We start from the raw sequence: 25,112 nt of genomic DNA, 5'->3' as shown, positions 1-25,112 counted from the left end.
GTTGCTGAATCATGTTTTGAATTGGGCCTGAATTCAGCATTCGAGACACGTTCTCACTGAGCCGATTGCAGCTACGCGATGTCGCGCACTGATCCGACGAATTATAGCAACTGCGTGCGCTTGTGCGTCGTGCCAATGCTTGCGCGCTTCGCTGCAAAACAAAACAAACTACTAATTTAAATTTCCTATGGTGCGTCCTAAGAAGCACCGTTGGAAAGGCCTTCTATCGTTGATTTCTTTAAAATGACAGCCTGCCAGAAAGACTAATTTCACAGGGAGTTTAGTCCCCTTACTATCTTTCAACCAAGTATGTTTTTCAACAATTATTACACCAGTTACTTTTTAGATAGCTGCAAATGATGGACTATAGCTTTAAACACTTGCACCAGCAAGAGTCTCCTGGCAGTCTCCTGATGATGAGCAGAGCATACTGTTCTAAACGTTGAGTTAAACCAACTGGTTCTTCTCAGAACCACACAACTCACAAAGAGATATCATTCACATGGTGTTACTGCAAACCTCCAATTCATTTATCATGTCCACCATGTAAACCACAAGTTGCATATAAATATTTATGTATAAATATTTTTGTAAAAACTCATGGCTTTCATTTCATTTCATTTGTTATTTCTCAGGTTAGAGCACATAGAGACACAATATACAACGCAAACATTTTGGGTAGCAGGCCAGGGTAACAAAGACTAAATAAATAAATTTAAAAATAAAATATTGATAACACCCCTGAAGGATTGCCTAAAGCGAACTAAATCATTATCTGGTTTCTTCTTTGCCATACATTACTTTTGGTCATAGTGAATACATATGCTTTAAAAAAAAAAATCATGCATAAATATTTATGTTTGCTTATCTGTGGAATAATGCAATGTTGGCACACTTGGGTTTACACGCCAATTCATACATATACTTTTGGTCATGGTGAAGATCTGATATTAACAAAATATTTGTGAGTAAATATTCATGTTGCAGAGAGAACCTCTGAAACCAAAAGGTTCGCCCTTATTTTTTGATATGTGGGTTAAGAAAATTGTTAATTAGGAAATATCGAGTTGGAATTTTGAGAATTAAAGCCAGAGTCCATCATTTGCAGCTATCCAAAAAGTAACTGGCGTAATTATTGTTGAAAAACATACTTGGTTGAAAGATAGTAAGGGAAAGACTGCCTGTGAAATTATTCTTTCTGGCAAGCTGTCATTTTGAAGCAATCAACGAAATAAGGCCTTTCCAACGGTGCTTCTTAACGGTGCTTTCCAACGGTGCTTCTTTTTGCAAAAACACAACGTTACTCTTTTGCTAATTTGACTAATTCAGCCTTTATTGCGAGTTTCTGCAAGGAACACAAAGTCTTTTACTTATCGATATGTACAATACTACACGGTACACACACTTGAAGGTGGGGTTAGCATATTTATATATATTTCATAATATGAATTTTATAACATAAACAGCATGTCTTGATGCTTAAAGAAAACCTGAGATGTTTGAAAATGATATTCATATTCTTTATGACAACGAAATAGTGACAGGTATATTTACTTGTAAATTGAGACCCGAGTTTATTTCCAACTGTACTGACCTTGACCTTTGACCTTTTTGTCACAAAATGCCCATAAACCAAACCATCAACTATGTTTCATATTCAAACCATCCAAATGCCATCTTCACAACTTTCCAACCCTTCATCTATCTGCCTTACATGTTAGATTCTAGCAACGTAATACATGTACATGTATATTTCCAAGTTCCATTCGCGACATGTCAATAAATAAGTTATTTACAGAACAAGTTGATTTAAATACAATAGCAGAGGAAAGGTGTATACTGCTCTAATTACAGACCAACAGTAAAAGTCCATATTAATAAAGAGTTGTATGCTCAAGGGCTCTGACTTGAGTCGAGAACAAAAGCCTCAAATTTGATCCGTCGCACATGGACTTTAGTGACTTTATTCGATGCCATTTTCACTATTCCAACCACTACTATTTTGTGAGCACCATATTGGCTCGGATTGGATTTTAATCGTTGGGATTTGAAAACATGACCAGCTGCTTTCTAGAGCGTACATCGTACCATAAGACTACAACTGTTGCAACACGACAGATTAAAAATTTGAAAACACTTATTCTCTAAATTGAATATGATCGGCACATAATATTCCTCCAGTGCCGACAGTCTCCATTGATAATTTGGCAAAACGTGTACTGCCAGTTACATTTTTAAAAGGACTAACTACATTGGAATTGCAAATTGGAAAATGCTTACCCTGATGGAAAATATTGAATACAGAGATAAAATTGTGTACATTTTTTTTCGTCCAATATTATTGGAGTAACTAGATCTGGGGATCTATACTATTGCTGCGACACTGTAATTGACAAATACTTGAATAGGGCTCTCCACTGACCCACGTGACCTAGCCTACATCCGGGTACCGGAAAGTCAGCGTCGCCATTGTAGTAGGCAAAGATCGTATAGCGTTGCGAACAGGAGGCAGTAGGCAAGCCATTAAAGCTGTGATGGATGGTAAAAACTGTGAAAAATGTGGAGCAACGCCCAGTGCTTGGTCGGCACGATTATGACAACCGTACACGGCACAGGTAGTGAGAATTATGCCAATAGGTACTAAGAATCCACGGTTATTTTACGTGAAAATAAGCCCTACTGTCGAACCAAATGCCTACTGCAAATGTTGACCGTTCACAGGTAAACCGGATGCTCACGTGGTACTTTGACGTCATACGAATCGGAACCTATACCAGTTTTGTTTATGAAGACTGTAATTTGGACCTTTCCTGGGCCCACAGGTTTCTTAGTCGGTCTTTTGTCTCGTCGTCGGCAAATATGCACGCTATACTGCCGAAGGAAAGCTCCCACATCTGTTCCCGGGTCAGGTTGAAGGTGGATGCTGCAATCTGGTACTCCTGGGACAGGCTTGTGGCAAATATGCCTTTGTCATCAGTCTGTCAATACATAAGATAGTATGCAATTTATTTGTCAATTGGGGTCTGTCATGAGTGACCTAAGGGCACATATCTGCCACTTCATGGATGCTGCAGTTCATCCATTTACATTTGAGAATGCTTATCGTGGCCCAATTTTATAGCTCTGCTTTTCTGTTAGTGAAAAGAGGAACTAAATATATAGCAAAATGTGTTGAGCTCACGGTAAGCGTGTTTCACATGTTTCGCCCCCCGCACTGTACCCCCCGCACTGCAGACAGGATGCTGGGAAGGGCTGATGAATTTAAGCTCTGATTATTTTGCGTGACGTGACCTACGGAATCATCACGGCCACGACCCTGCACGGTTTTAAACGGCCATTAAGACCGAGTCACTACTCTTTTACTTCCATTCATAAATGCTTATTTGTCCTTGAAAAGCTTAACAATGTAGGAAAATCTGTAAAACTTATCCATTTCAAATGCACGAAGGGTTAAAATTGCACAGTATGCCACGCTCAGATTTGTCCACACGGTCCGTAATGAAAAAGAAATCACATCCGGTATGGAATTGCATTTCTATGAGAACGTTTTCGGATAGCATTTGTGCGCATTGGCTAACTGCGGTCTTAAACAGCTGCAGCCAGATGCTATTATACATAGGTCATGATAAATTACCCAGAATGCCATCCCCACTTCCTTCCCAAGATTCTGTGAAGCTCATCAGCCCTTCCCAGTGCCCTGTTTGCAGGGCAGGGGGTACGAGCGAATTCACATGTAAGCAAGGAATTTAGGCCTATGTGCATTCACACTTACTTGGCAATACAATTCAAATCAATTTAGATCGGTCGATTAAATTAATCTCCCGCAGCAAATGGCTGAATCTTTTTACAATAAAGACAAGAACTCTTATTATTTAACAAGTACCCCGCTAAAATTGAGACTTAGCAAAGCTACAGAACACCACCATCAAACCCAATTTAAACAATGTGAATATGCTCTTCAGAGTACATAGAGATACTTACACATATGACACACGGGTGGCCTCGCTCGTACCAGTACTTGAAGTGATGAATGTCAAAGGATTTCACTGTTTGGCCAACCAAATTGGACGTCAGACAAAGCTCTGTCATATAAAAAAAGGGGGGGGGGGAAAGCAAATTAAAAGAAGAAAATAAGTAATTAGAAAAATAATAAAATAATAAAGCTCCTCTATATTTTCCCTCTATATTTGTTTAATCCTTAACTGTCATAGCTACAACTAATTGGTATATTATTGTCTTTATATTTATTGGAAGACACCTATTTAATGCTTGATATTTCTCCCTTAAATCCCTGCTTTCAATGGAAATGCAGTAGTTATATCATTTAGTAAGTGTGAGAGCAAAATATCAGGTAGTGGGTTCCAAGGAAAACAATTACATAATTGAACAGGCCAGCACTGATGTATATTCAACTCATACTGTGTTTGGTGGGGATCTGAACTTGGCTAACCAGCGGTGAACAATGAGGAAAGAACCACTATGTCTAACCCTGTTAATCTACTGGAATAGATAGGATCTTGTGTCGTTACCTATTGGCGTTCGGAGTTTGCCGACCGTTTCCACGAGCTCTTCTGATCCGCCGACCTCCGGCTGAAGGAAAGTACCGTGGCCGATTCTATCGGGTGGCAGCTGAACTAACGACAAGTTTTCAGCTACATTCGGAATCTATACAAAGGAAAAAACAATCAATTAAACAAACAAAAACTTGCATTATTCTGCTTAGTACTTGATAATCAAATAACCTTTGTCGTGATTGGGTCACAGTTCAAGTGAATAGCAAATAATTTTCCACAGCTGTGGAATCTTTGGTGTCACAAAGGTTAATGTAGGTTTCTTGTCACTGAAAAAAAAGTCATTAATTCCTGCCCCGTGTCTTGGGTTCAAATGGAAAACAAAATCTACCTTTCATCCAGGGCTCAAATAAAAAAAAACCAGACTATTATCGGGTTTTCCCCCTCACTTTTAGACTCTTGTACTCCAAGTTTACTTATTTATTGTTTTGATCTTATAGTGAACTCCAGGCTCATCTTCATTTTAAGACAAATTAAAGTCTGTGATTTTGTACCAATCTCCACCTCATTCCACATAGATTGCAACTCACCTCTGCTACGTGTATTGCTAGTTTAAGACCGCTCTTCCTTGCCTCCTGCAACACAGGTATGTACTGCCTTGCATCATTCTTCTATTTAAAAAAAAAATGCACAAGGAAGAGAGTTGAGACAATCTTTGTTCATGCTGACAACATGCCCCCAACATGCCCCCTTAGCAACGTATGTGTAAGTATGTACCTTATGGATATAGAATATTCTGAAAAAGAAGCAGGTTTGGCTAGAAGCTTGGGTCTATAAGCCAAACCTCATGGAAACTTGCAAGGATATGCTTACACTTCTTTAGAAAAGAAGATTCAAATGAGTTTTTATTGTGTAAATTGCAATACGGATCTCTGTTCGAAAGCTTATTATGGCTGGGTCTTTTATTATTATTATTATTAATCATTTCTGGTAATGAAACCAAGGATTCCTCAAAAGCGCCCTAGGCACTGTAGCTCGCAAGCCTGAAGAAACCTTTGGAGAGAACACAATGAGAAGAAGTTACAGTTTTAGAGGCGGGAGGAAAAGCCCAGAAGAATATTCTGAGGAAAACCCACGGAATCAGGTAGGGACTGAAAACCCAATCCACATATTGGCCCAGGCAGGATTCGAACCCGGGTCACAGCGGTGGAAGGCGAGGAAAGTACCGCTACGCCAACCTGACTCCCCTTGTACGTGTACTTGTGTCATATGAGTTGCATGAGTTGTATGATTAGCACTGTATAAGACACTGATTGGCTCCCTCATGACAACCATGTATAAAGCAAACCCTGTGTGTATGCACTGGTTCCTGCATGTAAATGGAATTTTGCAACGAAAATCAATTTTTACTAAAACTTCACTAACTTGTAGCTTGTACACATGTAAGGATTGTACTTCACCATCGGTGGCATATGTATGGAATCCTTATCCATAAAAATAAAAGCTCAAACTCTCATGCGTAACATTTGGAGCATTCTATTGCAATATGTACATTAGGATCACCGCTGAAGTCGATGCCGACTACAACTCCATCGCTAGTGGCCTGGTACTCTCTGGCAAGCTGGACGGTCTCATGGGCAGTCTGCAGGTCGCGACCCCGGTCAATCGTCAACAGAAATCTGGGAATGAAGGAACGAGGGGAAAATACAAGATAATGAGGGTGCTTCTTTCACAAATGGGCTTCTTAAGTGGGCTCTGACAGTTTGCATAATCATAATCCCCACTAATGGAAAAGTTTTCTACGCGTAGCAAATTTTCAAAATTTTGATGAAAAAGCCCACTGAATTGGCCCTGGCTGGTGCTTATAATGCACTCACCTGACTGTGATGTCTGAGCCTTCCTCTTTGCACTGCTTTATTGAAGACAATACTGCTTCGATGTAACTCCTCTTTGTCATTCCTATGTATTAAAAAAAAAAAATAAAAATGATTTGCTATACAGGATATTACCATATTCTTGGCTTCACCAATCTGTGATGGAGTTCAGTAATGGACAAAACAGTGTGGGGGGAGAGCAGCATTGAAGTAAAGATACTTCTTATGGATCAAAAGTCCTCATAAGTTCATCGCAAGTGACTCACAAGTCAGCGAATCCCAAGTCGATTCAAAGTCGATTCAAATGAACAGAGAGAAAGACAATCCTTTGTTTTTGTTCATTCCCTGTTACTTGTGAGTGAACTTCTTAACTGACTTGCGATTTACTGGAGACTGCATTGGCTTGTGATGTACTTGTGATCCATCACAAGTACTTGTGACCAGACTTGCGATGTACTTGTGATCCATCACAAGTACTTGTGACCAGTCTTGTGATGTACTTGTGATCCATCACAAGTGCTTGTGACCAGACTTGTGATGTACTTGTGATCCTTCACAAGTGCTTGTGACCAGACTTGCGATGTACTTGTGATCCATCACAAGTGCTTGTGACCAGTCTTGTGATGTACTTGTGATCCATCACAAGTGCTTGTGACCAGTCTTGTGATGTACTTGTGATCCATCACAAGTACTTGTGACCAGACTTGCGATGTACTTGTGATCCATCACAAGATTTTGTAACCAGACCTTTGATGATCCATCACAAGTACTTGCGATGTACTTGCGATTTGTCATAAGTAATTGTGACCAGACTTGTGATGTACTTGTGATCTATCACTAGTGCCTTGACTACAACACTTTCTATCTCTGTCACTTACCAGTTTCTGGCACATCTCGTGGTGTGCTCCGCAACTCAAGAAACTTGACGCCGTCCTCAGCAAACTCCCGGATGACGTTGCGGGTTACTATGGCAACTGCTTCACTATTGTCAACCAGCTGGTGGATCAACTTGAACATGTCAAAGCAACTGCAGGGAAAGAGAGAAAATGGAACCTAAAATGCCAAGTATTTTTTAGAATGCTCCGAGAAAGTGACACGGAAGCTTGAACAATATGTAAGCCTGAAGAATTGCATCAGCAATGCTCAGATTTAGGACAAAACATCAAAACAAAGCAGGGGCTGAAAAAAAAATCAACTTATGTCAGAGGGAGCAGGCTCTCGAAGAATAAGTAGACTAGCCCAGATTCTCACCGTGGTGTGTTCACACACTGACAGTGCACCGAAAACAGTGCCATTCTCTGACTTAAGGCCAAGTTAACAATATTTTCTCGTCTGGTCTTTTTGAGAAAAAAAAAGGAGGTGGCCCTTTTTTTTTCAAGATGGCCAATTTTCCAAGATGGATTCTTCCATATTCTTGACTCTTTTGCTGATACTTTTATGTCTAAAGGAGCCCTTTCTGCCAAATTTGAACTTGCATACAAAGCCAAAATTTTGCTGGAACACATAAAAAAAAACTACATATCTAAATATATTGCAAATGTATGATTACAAAAAAAAAAAAAAAAAAAAAAAATAAGGAAAGCAGGCGTGAAGAAAGGAAGCGGGTGGGACGAGAAACTGGTTTATTTGTTTAATTGGCCTAATATTCAAGTTGTTGGCAGTGACAAACACTAGCTAGTCATACAAAAAACACAAGAAAATACATTTTAATATTTTTTTCTCGGTACCCATCCAGTGTCATTTGTTCTCCATTCTCCACTTTAGCTTTCCATTGCCGTAGTGCTTCAATGTCTGGCTGCGGCCTCCCTTTCTCCTGATTCTTTGCCAGTAGTTCCTCAATGGATTCCGTACTTATGGAACCATTGATGTGTGCATGCAACTCCTGAGCAAATCAAAATAACATTATTAAAATGAAAATCAGAATTCTAGCAGCAGTTTGTCATTTGGGGTAGAATTTTTTTTGTTCACCTTTGTAATCTTGATGATGGTCTGCAAATATGTTTTAAAACATGAATTTGGGACAAGAGACATTTTAATCTCCTGAATTTATTAGAAAATTCTGACTTTCACAACCACCAAAGAGGCGTCAGGAAATTGTTTTTTTTAATTTATCACTATTTTTTCAGGATCTGCAGAGATCCACACTTTCTGCACGAGGCCCTACTGGTTGTACATGCAGTATAATCCTGTCAAATACTCAAGTTAATACTAATAAACATTTTCAATATTCCCGGATGCATGTTGGTATGGATGCCAAACCATGGAGCTATAGCTCCATGGACAAACAAACCAGGTAGTTGTTAGGCTGTGAACCATTTAAAACTTTCATTTGATCCCTCCTGTAATATCTAAAGAATTTAGTGATCATCTTTTCGCACATTATTAATTTAAAAATCATAAATTAAAGCTTATCATCTTGAAGACAGTTTTGAGGAATCCCTTTTAAGATAGGCCTACCGTACCACTGTTATCAGTTTCAAAACTTTCATTTAAAACTCATGAATATGCATATTATTATGACCCTCCCAATACTGACCAATCCGAATCAAGATTTTAAGCTTCTCCCTTCAATACTGACCAATCACAATGGTTCCTCTGGGCCAGCTGATGTCTGGTAGTGCAGTGGTATATATTTCTTATACTCTATGCATTAATAGTACATAAGTGAAGTGAGGCCCCCATAGGTTTGTGCTTAAACTGCATTGCTTGTCACGTACCATACTGCATGCTACCACGTCCACTTAATCATGGAGGTAAGCCTAAGGCTAAGGAGTAAGGTGTCTTTTCCTTCCTCCGTGGTCTAGCTTAATATGATACCGCAATCCCCTCCATACTTACGATTTTAGGTAGACGCTTGTAAAACGCCTCAACTTCCATTTTTGTAAATACCAAATCAAGTATTATTTTAACTATTAATACTTCAATATGATTATTTCATTGGCCCAACCCACTTTATTACATTGCCAAGGTTGACATGGGCGCTGCCATATTGTAAATCACCAACTTTTACCACTAGAGGGCAGCATTCAATGGGACCGTTATTTAATCTCTTGGGTGTACCTAGTACCCCAGTATAAAAATTCCCATAGCCACCAGTGTTAAATCCCCGTTGCTTCAACATTCTTTTAAAAATACCCATAACTCTCACAGGTATTCAGGCTGCACAGACAAATAATTATGAACATGTCATCTTTCATTTTCTTTTCAATTTTTGGTGGGTTGACCATTGACTTTTTGGAGAAATTATCACCCAAAGAAGACCACCCCTTAAACCAATGATACTTCCAAAACTGGAAAGGTAGCCATTTTGAAAAAGGATCCCTCCACAACATGGCTAAAGAGCCCCACTTTCGGACCCAATTGTATCCAAAATGCTCAGAATTGGAAGCCCCAAGTCCAGACCAGATATACAGTGCCATTATGTCTTCAATGCCCCAATTCCATGGCTCTCAGAACTCTCTAATATAGAATAATTTGAGTGTTTAACTTTTATTCACGAGCTCAACTGACGGATTTTTTGGCCCAAATTTTTACCGGTTTTGGACCCTTCAAACAAGGGCAACAAATGGGCTCTGAGCGAGCAGGTTCTTGTATATCCCATAATAACATGGGTATTGAGTAACACTGAAATTAGATCTACATGAACACGTGCCAGTAAATACAGGATACGAATAAAAACTGCCATAACTAAACATTCCCCTGAAAAAAAAAAGCTTTTATAGATCATTTGGCAGTTTTGAACTCTTTTTATTCACATTCAGAAACACAAAGACAAAATATATATAAATATGTGGCGAAACTGGACGAGCACAAACACATTGAAACAAATCACTCATGCAGTTAAAGCTGTTTTCAACATTATATGCTAGCCTCTCAGAGAAACTTTATACGACATGCAAAAAGGGTGTTTGCACTCACACATATATTTGATACGAAGAATACATTTTTGGTTGCCACTTAAGGATGTGAACTAAATACATGTACAATGTACGTATACATGGGATCTGAAGTTCAACTCTGTCACGATTACACATGTAAATGTATGCTACTAAAAGCTGTGCAAAAAAGCAGACAAAAACAGAAATTGCACAGGCAAATATTTTCCCCATACTGACAAACTTTTAAATTATACATAACAAGTTTCAATGAATTTAAAGGCAAAGTCTTACAAGCCAAGACACAAATATGCAAATTGAAAAATGACATTTGTGTACTGTACTCGAGATGGAATTTGGAAGAACCAGTTTTTCTAATTTCAATTTTGCTGAACTTATGCACCAAAATGAAGGTTAGTATATCACGAGATAGTTTAGGCATAAATCTTTAATTGTTGATATCCAACACAAACCTGACACAATTTAATTAAGGATAATGTTGCCGGAGCTAATGAAGTGGATGATTTAAGTTTTGTGCTGTGGCGGCATTCACAAAAAATAGTAGAGTATTGACAATTCGATTGCAAACTGCCTGAGGTGGGTACTGTACCTGGTTCTTGGTTCATGTTGATATGCAGACATGTGGGCCCAATTTCTGCTAAGCACAAAAATTTGCTTAGCACAAAAAAAGTCTGGCTTTTAAAAGCAGGTTACCAGCCAAAACTCAATGTGATTTTCATGCTTCGCAAACAACAGCTGAATACCAATCACAAGCAATATAAATCACGTGGAGTTTTGGCTGGTAACCTGCTTTTATGAGCCAGACTTTTTTTGTGTTAAGCTAATTTTTGTGCTTAGCAGCGCCGTGAAATTGGCCCATGATCTGCTAGCTGAGCAGCACTAAAATCCCTCCCCCATTGTATGTAGCTATTGGCAAATAATGGCAATGTAGTTGTGCAGACCAATCAGTTCTATCACCAAGGCGAATGGCGAAAGCATTGTGCTAGCTATTGTTCAAATAAACTGTCACAGGGCACATTCTTTCAACAATAGCATGAACAATGGTTTCACCACTTGACCCTTTGGTGTAGAGGGCAGTTGCTAGCGACCACACAAGAAATGTTATAACTTGAGCATCTTATCACAAATATTCTGTGCAAATGGGTTAAGGGGGCCATGGGCGTGTACAGTAATGCGACCGGATTGTCTACAGGCAAGAAAGTCAAGAAAGTCACTCAAGCGTTGCAAGAAATGAAAAATTACTCAAGGATTTTATTGAAATGTCGCAGCAGTTTCATGGCAACAGTTTCCTTGCACAAAATGCTACCATTGCTTTCCTTTGGATATTTCTCAAACCTAGATGCATTTTGGCAGGAACTTTAATTTATCTTACGAAATCCTCCCCTGTAAAGCAGTGTTGTACAATGTACATGTAGTCAAGTCCATCACAAGTCTCTGCAAGTACCTGCAAGTCCATCACAAGTCCTTCAGTAAGTAAGATTTGAGGCTTTGCATGGTGGAGATACTAAATAATGAAAGGTTTGCGGAAACACCATGTGCGAATAATTTCTCAACTAAGAGAATGGTTCTGAAAAGAACCAGAGGTATAAACTCGACGTTCCGGTCAGTATGCTCTGACCGTCTTCAGGAGAGTGCCTAAACTCTAAGAAAGAAACACTTTGCTTTGCTACTTCATCGATTTCGCTTTGCTACTGAAGTGTTTACTTTCTTAGAGTTTCGGCACTCTCCTGAAGACGGTCAGAGCATACTGACCGGAACGTCAAGTTTATACCTCTGGTTCTTTTCAGAACCATTCTCTTAGTTGAGAAATTATTCGCACATGGTGTTTCCGCAAACCTTTCATTATTAAGTCCTTCAGTCTCAAGTCAAGTCACTAGTTACAAAAGCATTCAAGTGAACTGTTACAAAAGCATTCCTTTGTCATTGTTCATCTAGTTACTTGTGTCTTTTGTGACTGAATTTTTTATTTTTTTTTGTGACTGAAGTTATGAACGGACTCGTGAAGGGACTTGTCAAAGGACTTGTGTTGGACTGAACTACAACATTGCCGTGTAGGAAACCTGCATGACTTTTTCATAACCTTTATATATATTTCAAGGGGAATCACACCCCATGTAACGCAAGAGTAACTTGGCTGTTCCTTGTTTATCAGTCTTGCAAATTCCTCTAAACCTCCTGACGGATTTATAGGATCTGGGAGGGTTGAGGATCAGACAAGCATTTGGCTGTGGTACAAATCAAATCTAGTCAATGGGCTGATGTCTAACGTGAAAGTTGACCACATACTCCGTGTTGGTGCGCTGGACCGATATTGCAAAGGGCTCGTATGGGTGGAAGGTGAAAGCAACAAGGCGGCGGGCTGAGGGTGGCGACGGTCGGCCGAGCATCCCTGCATGGATCTTGAACTTCAAGATGCCAGAGTCTCGAGAATAGAACCTTTGTAAAGAAAACAAGAGCCGAATAAACAAACGTCAGGACTTATAAAATAATCATGCTTGTATAGGCATGGATAAGGGTCCTGGAAGATTATTTTGGAACACTAAACTAGAGTGGATTATACAGTCTATGTGGATTTGTACTAGGAGCATGTTGTTGAGTCCAATTGAGTGTAGCCTTTTGGACCAAGTCGTCAAGACTGCATGTCCTCAACATATACCATGTAGTCTATGCTCAATTCACTTTGTGACTTTGCTGCTCAGTCCAATGTCCAAGTATCTTCAGTCAAGATGGCTGTGTCAAGTATATGATAATAAAAGAGAGGTGCTTTAAGCACTGTTCTCCCTAAGTACTGAGGTACAGATGAAGTTTTCCAACAAATCTCAAACACTCCAACACAACAAAAGGATGAGCCAGTCTGCCAAACTGGAAATCTTATTGAATAATACATGTAGATAAGCCTTTACATGCTTCAGGTTGCACTAGAGCATTTCGATGGGTGTTTATTGAAACATTCGGAGCAGACCTAAAGCCTACCTGATTGGGTGATCTCCACATGCCTTAGGTCTTTCCATAACTGACACCCACTTATCATCATAGCTGAACAGTGAGAGGTCCAAGTAAGGGCTGCTACTGTATGACTGCGAGCTTATTGGGAGCTGGGCTAGAAGCCTCTTGACAGCCTCTGTGTGTCCACCGTACCTCGCGTTGATGATGGTGTGCTTAAACCTCCTCTGGATCTGCCTGGCGTAGATGTTGCTGGACGCAGAACATGTAAACTGGGCATGAGCGTGCAGGGTGGCATTGCGGAAAAGATCACAAAAATTCTCAAAGAGCTCCAGGAGCTCCTCTGATGTGTTCTCAAAGACTGCTACCACCTCAGTGGTCAGCATGTTGTAGACAACAAAGAAGGAAGGCTGTGAGTTGGGGTCCTGAGTCCTGAGTGTCACAACGTCTTCGCTGGCATACTTGATCAGCAGATGGTTCTCATCCAGGAGTTGGATCTTCCACATGCGCAGCCAGCGGAAGTAGTCAAAGTATTGGAAGAAGCGGCGCATGGCTCCTGGGGTGCCTTGGTGGTTGGCTTGCCTCCACAGATACACAAGGAGACGATGCTTCAAGGAGTTAATTGAGGTATCCCGGTAGGGTCGAGCCAGGGAAGGGTGGGGCGGGAGAAGGCCACCTTCCTGACTTGCCAACAGCACAAGGCCATCATCCTCATAGCAGAATTGACCAATAGTCCGTACATCAATAAAATTGCCATCTGGGGTGACCTGGAAGATGTGAATAGTTTGCTGTTGGACAGACAGGACTGCAAGTATGTTCTTGTAGAGGTACAAGCCCTGATTGTGGGACAGAAAGACCTTGTCACACTTGAAGGTCCGGGAGTCACAAAGAACTCCTAGCTGCAGGTCAACCAGGTGCAAGGAATAGTCCTCCAGTGGGGAACGTGGATTCGGAGACACAGATTCATTGTTCCGGTAGACGTCGTAGAAATGAGGGTACGGCTCTTCAGGGACATAGGATGCAGATCCCACGATGACGTAGCGTCCATCATCTGTGAACAGGCTGCACTCTCGATTGAGGTGCTCCCCATTGGGGGCAACACTGACGACATGCTGCAATGCGAAAAACCTCTGGAAGAGCTGACCGCGAATGCCTTGCGCTTCCACAACGTCCACAGGAGCCTTCTTGCTTATCCTCTGCAATAGATCACACGCGGCAGCCGGCCCCTGGAATCTGTAAATCTCTAGAGATGTCTGGTCAGCAGAAAAGGCAATGAAGTACTTCCCGTCTGGAGAGAACTTCCGTAGGAAGCAGGGCGGTTTCTCAACATTCACAACAGTGAACCCGGGAAACACGTTTTGGTGAAAGGACCTGGCGACATGGAATTGAGTGCCTGGTTTACAACGATGGGTTTGCCGGTGGAAAAGTCGGTACACTATGTTCTGGTGAGGAATCTTCCGAGGGCGGATAAAATCCTCTTCTGGCAGATTTACACTCTGTTTATCAGTCTTCCCTGTAAGGCCACTGCAGTTGTTACTATTTATTAACCCATTTTGTGAGATTTCTTTTGGAGTTGTCATACCTCATAGTTGTTACGAAGACATGGCTTGAAACACAGAAAATCTGTTGATCCTGAGTAAAACCAGAAAAAACAACAACTTTAGTATGTATTGTTGATGTACCCTAACGTGGCGCGGCCCCTAACGTGGCGCACTTTTATTTTTCGCCTGTAGCCCCTAGCTAGAGCAAAAGTTTTAACTGAAATTTCACAGAAAGTGAAATTTCATCAAGTTCTAAACACTCCCGTTCATAAATCGCGAGTTTATTTACCCGTTACAAAGTTAAAATAAAAAATTATTTTGGCGTGATTTTCTGATTTTATTTTCAAGTGCAAAGTGAACCCTTTGAAAATGCCCCGAAAAATAAGAAAATAATTTTCTGACAAACATCTTGCTGGGTTTGTAAGTAAAGATAAAAATTATTTATCAGAATTTATCAAGTTTACAGAAATTCTTAAATGTTAATTTGGAATTTTCTGAGATTTATTCAAGTGCGCCACGTTAGGGAACACTCCGCCAATTTGTGCCCAATTTCCGGACGCGACCGTTTTTGCATTTCGGATTAAATTTTATGAAACCGAAATTGTTCACAGAGGTTAAATAGCAAGCATTAAAAAGGTTAAAGTACCAGTATTTCACTGCATGAATTTGAGGTTTGTCAACAAAGAGGTTTGGCAACACTACACGAGGAAAGTTGGGTAAGCTTTGAAGTGCGCCACGTTAGGGAACACGACTATACGGTAGTTGCTGCAAAGATGCCCACTTAATTCTATCAAGTGCTAAAGCTTTAAGTATTCTAAATTGAATGTTTAAAAAATCCACTCTTAGTGGCAATGTGGCAATTAATTTGCGATACAGTATGGGGATTAATGTACACACGCAGAGCTGTGTGGCACCGTATGTTTTTGTATCATTTTCAATTGATGGGCGCATAATTGCTTCGTTTACCGTTCCATCCAAGTATTAAAACCAGCCAAATTATCATGTGATGTAAGCCTCAGAGTGTTCGAGTCTAACTCAATCGCAAGTCTAACTCAATTGATCGTACCCATACCCAGGTCAACATTTTGTCAACTCGTAGTCGTACAAGGTCAACTCGTACCCAATTAAAGTCAACTCATTCCCCAGAACAACTCGCACTCAACTCAAGTCGTGCATCTGAGTTTCCAAAGACAGAAATAGAGGAAAGCAATAAACAATCCAGAGAAATCCAAAAGTTTCTTACACTTTCTCACGTGCCAACCTGAAAATATTGACCTCTTCGTGACTTAACGTGTCACTGTCACTACAGTATGGACAGAAAAATACTTTGTGGAGGCAGCCATGTTGAATGAGATTTTACCATAGTCTCACATAATTTTTGGATTAAATTTAAAAGTCGAAAATAAAATCGAAGTATTAATTTCAGTTTAAAAACAAACTAGGCAAAATATTCGTAACATTTTTTAAATGTAAATTGTACGATATCTTTTTCATGTGATACGCATTACTTCTCATTTCCACATTAAAATTTAACAATATATGACTGTGGTAAATCACGCGGGCTTAGTGTTTTATATTTGCTCACTACGCTTTGCATGCGTTAATGCATGCGCACTAGCTAATGCATATGATGCGATGCCATCTTTCTTTGTGTGTATTTTTCCCGTGTACTTCCTCGTTCGGATGTTCATGGTAAGTATTTTCCACGTATAAAATGCAGGTTTGCAAACGCTAATTTTGTTAAATATAATATTGTGATTGATGCATAATATTGGCACTTGTTTAAAAGTAACAAAAATATTTTTAGACCCTATTTTATAGTACAAAGAAGGATTTTAGGGCCGTTGACATGGAGGTACCAACCAACCCACGCGTTGTTGACCGTGCGGCGTTGTGCCTGGCTTGATGAAATGTACGTGGGTGTCAACTCGGTCCCACAGCAGTTGCGCGCGAGCCAGCTCGGTTCAGTTGTCAACTCGGCTCGGTCCAGCATTATTGTGGGTGATTTGTAGTGTAGACTGTAGGGCCTCTGTTTAGTTTGAGATCAAATTAGAGTCAAGGGTGTTTTTATTACTCAAAACTGACCTTTTTAATTTACATGATAAAGCAGACTTCTCTCAAAATAATGGCCGTGTGGTAATTTTTAATTAATTTAAACAGTTAATCTTGGTTGGAGGTGGCCGATGGGGTAGAAATTACGATGTTCCTACGCGGCTTTTGGTCTGTTGTGTTGTTTGGTCAGTGCCGTGCAATTCAGCGTGCCTTGCACGTTCTAACTTCACGGTACATGGCACGGTGCCAATTCCTTGATCACCATTATGCGGTGAATGAAAGAGTTGCTCAGGAGCCCTCTACCTTATTAGAAGCTGTTTAAAAAAGTAGCCAGTAGGACCTTTTTCATTTTGGATTGATAAAATTTTGAACCTTGCCCTTGGCATGCTTAGAAGCAGGAAAACTAATTTCCTAATAATGTAGTGATTGCCAGTGTTTTCATGTATGAGGAAAATTATGGGGTAATTTGATAACAGTGCCTGCCCCGCTGTGATTTGAACATCTCTAAGAAAGCGATAACATGTCCTAAAAAGTCAAATTCAGCAGGAGAGATATTGGAATTTTTCAGACCATTTGTGCACAGGGTGTCATGTAATGTCCAGGTATAGAACTATTTCCCCTATGTTCTTGAAACTCTATAGTTCTTGAGTCTGGAGTCCTGCATGGTAATGCATACATAGCAACTGATGAAAAGTGGTGTGCAAATGAATAGATTTTTTCATCGAATGACGTCTTCCATCCCCAAGAATTACAAACACAATGCATTAATTACCATACCAACTCGAGCGAACTCGTGGCTCGATAGCTTCCTGCGTTAGACTGATAAGCGCGGTGTCATGACTGGTCATGAGTTTGAAACGCACTCGCAGTACTCATTAATTAACCTTCTACTATTTAAGAGGTCACCAATGGTCAAAATGTTTGTATCTCACCTCCTGGCATACTGTGTACAAACCAATGGGAGTCTTGACCAATATTGACCCAAGTACCAACCAGGCTGACAATGCATGTTTCCATAGGAGGGTTAACAAATATTTTCATTCTCTCACAAGTTTTCTCTGTTTATTGTTAAAAATCGAATCCTGCTTTTAATTGCAGAATAAATCATCTTCTTTTACTGATTCGTAGCTCTGGAGGATTTTTTCAAGGGGAAATAAGGCAGAAAATTGCAAAAGGTCCGAGTCCCGTCTCCTGAATACGAAATCACAACGAGTGTACGTGCAGGCCAGACAAAGATTCGTCACTGTAAAGTAAAGTTTGAAAACCATTCGCAGACTGTAGTTGTTAAGCCGCTCCAGGGTACTGTGTCGGAAATCGCCTTGATTCCCTGTTATACCAGTGGGAACTGCGGAGATCGTCAGAGCAGTGTAGGGCCCGAGAAACATGGATTCGTTTTGGGAGCAATTTGCCTCCAATTTGTAGTTGATTGCAAACCTTTTGGATTCATGGAGTAATAAGGAAACGATTAATGGACAAAGGACAATTTATTTCTGTGCTGGAACAATCAATATATTACTTGTTTTATTCACTCTCTCGTTAATCACTTCTACAACTTACAGGACTTCTATTGGCTCTTAAGTAAATATTTATTCAGACTAAGATTAGAAATTGGTTTAATTGGTTACCCGCAAACGTCAGCCACAGATGTAACCCACAATTGTCAACCACTGATACCCACAAGTATCATCTGCAAACTTAATCCACAGATGTCATCCACAATTTGTCATCCACAAATGTCATCTGCGAATGTCATCCAAAGATGTCACCCACAGATATGGACAGTTAATGAACACTTATTATAAGAAACTCACTGGAAATTGGACTGGAGGGTATACGAGTTACAGCTTTATTTTCACCGCCTGTCTGAACCCTGTTCTGAGGTACCTTTTCTACCTATGCGAATGCTCGACCTATATCCTATTTCTCAGCCCAATTTACAAAATAAAAGAATGATTAAAGATATAGGGGCCTAATTCTGTTAAATGATTTATTCATACACAATATTTGGTTTGATCAAAATATTTACAGAAATTCAAGCAGCAATTAACAGTTATTAAACTTTGTTTTACATGAATAATTGAAATGGAAGTCCAATGATTATCAAATCAGTTTCTTTCATGAGCTACTTTTCTTTTGACACTCTTTAAACATAACTTAAATCTGAACCTTTACTTAAAAACACAAAACTGGTAACCCTTGACTGCTTGACTGTGAAAGCTATACTTAAAAACAGACCTAAACCTGGGGGAGCTCATGATCTGATGATCTGGTCACCCACGGTGATGTCCGTAAATGTGAATAATTTCACCATTTCACGGTGCTTAACGTTGGTGGGTGGGGGACTTGCTGCGGCACACAGGGACCCTCCACCAGCTCCGGCATGATGATGCTGACGTCTCTGGAGCGTTGGTTTTCTGTTTCAATAGCCACTCTTTCTGTTTCCAACTCTGCTGACTCTGGTTTTTGCTTTGGGGATTTCTGCGTCTTGTACTTGACCTCCACATCTTGGTGGGTCAGTCTCAGGCATTTCCTCATTGTCAATTCTGACCCTGTCTTCAAGACCCTGTCTTCAAGACCGTGTCCTAAAGGTTCAGGACTCTTTTCCCTCAAATCTTTAATCGGTCAACGTAGACCACCTTTGGTTTTCCTCCATTCCAACGCCTAATGCAGAATGTCACATCAGACAACTTGATGATGATCAGCCACAGTTCCTCCCTTCTGAGTAGTTACTTGGGGGACGCTTCTTTTTTTTAGCTGGGTCGTGCAACCACACAAGCTGACCTACTCTTTTATAGGCCTTTGTCTTTCGCCCTTCTTATCATAGTTTCTCTTTTGTCTGCGGGAACTTTTACCCAGGCATTTTCTAGCCCAATCGTTAGCTCTCTGCAGGTTATATCTCAACCTCTCTGCGTAGCCTGTATCTCTGTTATCTTGGTTTGCAACATACCCAGTCACCATGCAAGTCGACAGGTAAACAAACCTCTCTCCCCATCATCATCATATTGGGTGTAGAGTCGTGCGGTGTGCAACTAATGCAAACGTCACATAAGGGAGGAACTCATCCCAATCTTTCTGACCTCTCTCGGGATTGATCATCATCACTACTATTTTGGTCAACGTCTTTTTGAATCTCTTTACCATCCCATCCGATTTGGGATTGTAGGCGGTTGTATTGGTTTTGGTGATCCTGATAATTTGGTACATCACACCGAATACCTTCACCTCAAAATTAGTACCCTGGTCTGAGTGGAGTTCCTGTGGTGCCCCAAACGGACACACACTGTGGCATCAGGAAGTGGGTAGGCTTCCATCCACTCTTTCTAATGGAACCCCAACCTGATAGTGCTGCAAAAGCACAACCTCCTTCTTTGGAGGCGACTTTCAGCGGACACGATTGACCAGTAGTACATTTACTTCACTTTGGCCAGTTTTTACGGACACTCAGATGACCGCTGAGCTGTCCACCATGCAGCTCAGTCAGAATCTCTTTCCTAAAGTTCTTGGGGATTACCAGGAGCCATCTGAGGGTTTTCCCATCGTCCAACTCCCATCTTTTGTACAGCAGCCCATCACAGACTGCAAACTGGTCCTAACTTGCCCAGTATGTCTGTTGCTTCCTCTCGGCAGCCTCATCCAACAAATGGTTCCCCAGCACTACTGGTGCACTGGATTCTTTCACCCTTAAACTTCCATTCTCTCGTCTTGAAATCCAAATCACCCCTGATGATAATAGGAAATCCATCCCTAATATTTCCCAGTTCCTTCATCTCAGTATAGATCGCTTTAACCGGATGTGTTGGTCTGCCAATCTGCACCTTGACCCACGCATGGCCCAACACTACTAGTGGACTACCATGCACCTGTCGCGCCTGTCGCACCTGCACTTGATACATCTGTAAAACGGGCCACTTCTCTATGGGCATCATGTAATAGACTGAAGTGTTGTGTATGTGTGGACCCGGTATCAATTAAGAGCCAACACTTGGTATCCTTTATTGTATCGTCCACAAATAAACCTGACTGGAGACAGGTACTTGAGCATGGCGAAGTCCTTCTCTATGCCTTTGCTCTGTTGTCCTCCCACTTTCTTAAACTTTTCCTGACTCAAAGTGTTGTCTTTTGGACCCTCTCCAGTCTCAAGCCTGACTCTAGGTCCACCGGTCGGCTAACCACCATTTCCGTGAATGAAAGCCTTTCAGTTTTTTTTGCACTCTCTGGTGAAATGCCCCTTCTCCTGGCAATTATAGCACCTTATGCTACCACTCTCCACCCCTGGGGACTTTTCCCTCTTCTTAGCAACTTTCCCTCCTCTTTGACACCCTGGATTTGGACTTGTTTTGACAGCTGTGCTGATAGCCCAGTTATGTTGCAAAAGCTCTGTCTATAGATCTTACTTAACCTCTGTTCCACACCTGTATCTAGTGCCCTTGCTATCTTTGTTGGCTAAGCATCAAGTAGCCTTTGCTGCTCTAATCTCTCAAAGTTTTATGTCTCTAAGCTGCCCGCAGTGACTCGTTCAAGTTCTTCGGACAGGTCCGATTTATCCCTTCCCAGATGGAACGGCTATCCACCACATCTAGGAAGCAATTCTTTGCCAAGAGATCGCGGGACTCTCCCTGAATGTCTTTGACCACTAACTCTTAAACGGCTTGCGCCAACGCTTATAGGATTTACTTCGGATTTTGCCGACAGTGCCTCAATTCTATGTGAAAATTCTCACTCTTCTTACCTGAGCCAAACCTCCTCTCCAGTTTCTTTATCAGTTCAAGGTACGGCCGTTTCTTTTCATGGGACACATCCCCTATTTCTCAGAGGGCATTTCCCTGCAAGGTCACCACTAAGTAGCTTACAGCATGCTCTTCATCCCACTGATTAATCTTCCGGCACTTCTCAAAGTGTTGGTGGTACTCCTTCCAGAGCACCTTTCCACTATATCTGTCCGGGATCATGTGTGGTTGACGATTCAGTCACCCCACTATTTTGTCCTCTGTAATAATTCTTGACTCTCTTTTCAGTGGCCAAGGGCCTACTGATGCAGTCTCTCGCTTTGAAACTAAAGCATCACCTCCCACCTCGGCTTGGCGGGTTGCAAAACTTAACAACTCACTGTGCAATACTTTCGGAGTCATATTATCGCTACTCTCACAGAACGGGCTACTTCTCTTTGCCCCCTGTTCCACCTCACCAGAGCCTGAAAGAAACGACTTGGTCTCCTCTATAGCATTGGGCTGTTCCTTGGCCGGACTGGTTCTTACCCAGTCACTGCTAGAGGAGTACTTCCCCCAAGTTCTACTCTTTTCCCAGCTTTGGGACGTAATTCCGGCTACCCTTCGGCCACCACTTTACTACTCATCCCCAATGGGACACATAACCCAAAACATTGCATGTTTTGTTTTTGTTTTGTCGTTGGCAACCTTTTTAATTCTTGTGTACGTGTGTAATATTTTTGAAATTGTGCAATGATTCTGTCCATGTTTATTCTATTTTAATCTTTTTTAATGAAGCTTAACTTTTTATTGTTAACTTTTATCACTCATTGTGAATTCAATGCAATTTTGCCTTTGACAACCAAGTTGAATTTTAATAAACCATGAATAATAATATTTAACCTCTGAGTCCACTTGACGACTTACATGACTACCTTTTTCCGGTGAGTCTCCACTTCCTTCTTTAAAGGTATTCTGATCTTTCATGGCAGCCTCTACGGACTACCGTAGCTTCTTTGCCATAAAATCCCTTTCCCACTGTAGCAACTGGGCTTCGAATGTAAGCCTCTGCAGCTCTACCTCCACGCTACCCGGTAGGAGGATTTTGCTTACTCATGTTGTCGCACTCTTGCAAACAACTGGTTATTATATACACTCACCCTATACTCACAGGGTCTGCAAACTCGGCCACTGTCCACTGGGTGACTCTGGCACCTCGGGCTCACTAGGCACTACAGCAAATCTCTCCCCTTAACTCCGCAGGGCAGTTCTCTCTTCTGTCCTGCCGACTACACTGTTCATTCTTAACAGTGTCCTCGTGTGGACCCTTACGGATCTGCGCTGCGCAAGCTCTCACTTCCACACAGATTCAACACAATCAACTACAATTTAATTGGTAACCCGCAAATGCCAACCACAAATGTAACTCACAAGTGTCAACCACGGATGTATGTAACTCACAAGAATCATCTGCAAACGTCATCCACAGATGTCACACGCAATGAGTCTTCCACAGATGTCATCTGTAGATGTCACCCACAGATATTTATACAATTAATGAACACTCGACCTGTAATCTGATTTCTCAGCCCTTAATTCTGTGACCTACAGTAGTCAGCACGAAATAAACACTACAGTATTTCTTTATTGACAATGGACAACAATAAGTAGCTCTACTAGTAACGGTACCTGTCTCTCAATCAGCAGGCCTCCGTTCTTCCCCAGTACTACTACTTGAGAAACTCCTTCGGCCTCAAGTGCTCGACATGAACTTGAAACATAAACTAACACAATCCATGATCGTCTACACGAAATCTACCTGCACGAAAATAGAGCCCAGCGCATGACTTAAGCTGTTACCCTAGTGGCTAAAACTAATGACGTAACCCAGTGTGTCATGTACGTGTACATTCACGCTATTACTACACAGTAAAATATTTGATTGAGGAATTAACTTGCATACCAGTCTGCCGTTTGCAACAGTTCTATAGGCATTGGACTTAAACTTATTCTGTCCAACCCATTCACTTTCATTGCGGTGCATGTCTGCCCTTCCGAGTCTCTTTTTCTTCAAGGGAAAATACGCCTTCTTATGGCGTCCTTGACTTGCTGCTGCTCTGTAGCCGCTCTGAGGAAAGTCCATGGACTTTGGACTATGGACTTTGACTTCCCCCCTCCAGCCATCCTTTTTCAATTTATTGCTGCCCTTTGTATTGGGAAATAGTGCCCTCTTGTGGCCCAGTCATGCATATTCACCACTGGCACTAGTAAATTTCGTATCCAAGATCTTATCTACATGTAGTAGTAGACTAGTACTTGAACTGTGTAGCCTTGGTGATCTTGGGGGGTGGGGGGGGGGGTGTTTTTCTAGTTGCAGGTTATTCTGCAATTACTCCTTTTTTATCATTCCAAAAGGACTTTACACTGTAACCTTCTGGTTAATACTGATGCTGTTCCTATGTTTTATAATATGCATTTGACACATTCACAGTCCATTGAACTCTTCACTGAGTTGGCACTGGTATTGCCCCAGTCTATGGCCAGTCTACTGAACTAAGACCATACACATGTCTGTTCAAAACAATTACTCAGTCAGCCTGATTTTCCGCATACAGGTTTAATTACCGAAGCAATCACTTTTTTTTCCACAAAATTGCAAACTCCCTAATTTCTCCGTCTGGTGAAATTTGTCTCAATGTTTCATCCCGAAGCTGCAGTTCGGTCAATATTCCCGTTTCGTTTCAATATGGCGCACACGGAAAACAGGGGTTTCCAGTGTTGCGCTCACATGTGGGAGTTGGGAGGGGTGTTGTTTGTGACATTAGTTGAGTTTGTTGTCAACCACAGTATTGTTGTTTGCATGTATACCTGGTAGTTGTGGAACTGTTGGACAATATGTCACCATCACCACCCATTCGCTCTTTTCACACTCCGCCATTGGGCATGCAGAGCCTTGATCTGGCAACTTTACACAATAAAAATAGCCGGTTCAGTGATCTGAACCCCGACATGGGAATCACTGAACCGGCTATGTATTTATTGTGTAAAGATTTCAGATCGAGGCTCTGCATGCCCATGGTGGAAGTGTGAAAAGAGCGAATTGTCAGATGAATGTCTAACACCAAGTACTGGCATTTTCATTGAAGATGTTCTGCATTTATTACATCATAAATTAAGTATTTTAGATCACTTTGTGTTTAATTGTTTTCCTCATATAAAATTTGCATATTGAGACTTCACATAATTCAATGCAAACATGTGAAAACATTAGTGTACATTATATTCAGGGCATTTGAAGCACATTAGAATATGTAATATTGTACTGGTGCTGTACTTCACTGCCTAAATTGCATACAAATCACGTAGGGACAGGGGCAGCTAATAATAAGGACAAACGCCCTCTGTTGGCAGATACTGGAAAGAGTTTAGCAGGGTGTTGTGATCACTTGTGAGATAACCACATCATGCTCCCATGATACTGTTTCCATGGCTACAGTCCATCTGCTGTTGTGTGCAGATGATGATGTTAGGTTGACTTGAGCCCTCTGTTGTTGGTTTGAAAACAGTTTTTATTTGTTTAGACGGGTGG

General features: G+C 41.1%; 2 protein-coding genes across 5 annotated transcripts; both read right to left on the bottom strand.

The window, feature by feature from the left end:
• Positions 1 to 1,312: 1,312 nt before the first annotated feature.
• LOC119741938 (adenosine deaminase-like protein) lies at positions 1,313 to 9,419 on the bottom strand. Of its 4 annotated transcripts, none has more exons than XM_038217896.1 (9): positions 9,224 to 9,419; positions 8,089 to 8,267; positions 7,264 to 7,412; positions 6,389 to 6,470; positions 6,064 to 6,190; positions 5,102 to 5,182; positions 4,530 to 4,665; positions 3,982 to 4,082; positions 1,313 to 2,978 (listed from the first exon to the last, which is right to left on the bottom strand). In XM_038217896.1, exons 1-9 carry the CDS (start codon positions 9,260 to 9,262, stop codon positions 2,784 to 2,786), a joined length of 1,089 nt encoding a protein of 362 aa, XP_038073824.1. In that variant the 5' UTR covers positions 9,263 to 9,419; the 3' UTR covers positions 1,313 to 2,783. The 4 variants fall into 4 exon arrangements, with proteins under 4 accessions (XP_038073824.1, XP_038073826.1, XP_038073827.1 ...); XM_038217898.1 differs by having other exon boundaries at positions 8,113 to 8,267; positions 9,224 to 9,416; XM_038217899.1 differs by lacking the exon at positions 9,224 to 9,419 and adding an exon at positions 8,964 to 9,149.
• Positions 9,420 to 12,247: 2,828 nt separating this feature from the next.
• LOC119741937 (DET1 homolog) lies at positions 12,248 to 16,474 on the bottom strand. Its single transcript, XM_038217895.1, has 3 exons — positions 16,009 to 16,474; positions 13,255 to 14,856; positions 12,248 to 12,717 (listed from the first exon to the last, which is right to left on the bottom strand). Exons 2-3 carry the CDS (start codon positions 14,802 to 14,804, stop codon positions 12,525 to 12,527), a joined length of 1,743 nt encoding a protein of 580 aa, XP_038073823.1. The 5' UTR covers positions 14,805 to 14,856; positions 16,009 to 16,474; the 3' UTR covers positions 12,248 to 12,524.
• Positions 16,475 to 25,112: the final 8,638 nt, after the last annotated feature.

Source organism: Patiria miniata, unplaced genomic scaffold, assembly GCF_015706575.1.
Source record: "Patiria miniata isolate m_02_andy unplaced genomic scaffold, ASM1570657v1 HiC_scaffold_5, whole genome shotgun sequence".
Taxonomy (NCBI): Eukaryota; Metazoa; Echinodermata; class Asteroidea; order Valvatida; family Asterinidae; genus Patiria; species Patiria miniata.
This window is presented reverse-complemented; position numbering and strand designations above follow the sequence as displayed.

What these genes read in the sequence shown, in the direction of transcription:
- LOC119741937 (XM_038217895.1), bottom strand. Translation starts at nt 14,804, where the DNA reads ATGACAACTCCAAAAGAAATCTCACAAAATGGGTTAATAAATAGTAAC. An exon ending in TGTGGAGATCACCCAATCAG is followed by an intron (nt 12,718 to 13,254) that starts GTAGGCTTTAGG and finishes TTCTTTACAAAG; the next exon opens with GTTCTATTCTCGAGACTCTG.
- LOC119741938 (XM_038217896.1), bottom strand. Translation starts at nt 9,262, where the DNA reads ATGGAAGTTGAGGCGTTTTACAAGCGTCTACCTAAAATC. An exon ending in CAAACTCCGAACGCCAATAG is followed by an intron (nt 4,083 to 4,529) that starts GTAACGACACAA and finishes TTTATATGACAG; the next exon opens with AGCTTTGTCTGACGTCCAAT. An exon ending in GCCACCCGTGTGTCATATGT is followed by an intron (nt 2,979 to 3,981) that starts GTAAGTATCTCT and finishes ATGTATTGACAG; the next exon opens with ACTGATGACAAAGGCATATT.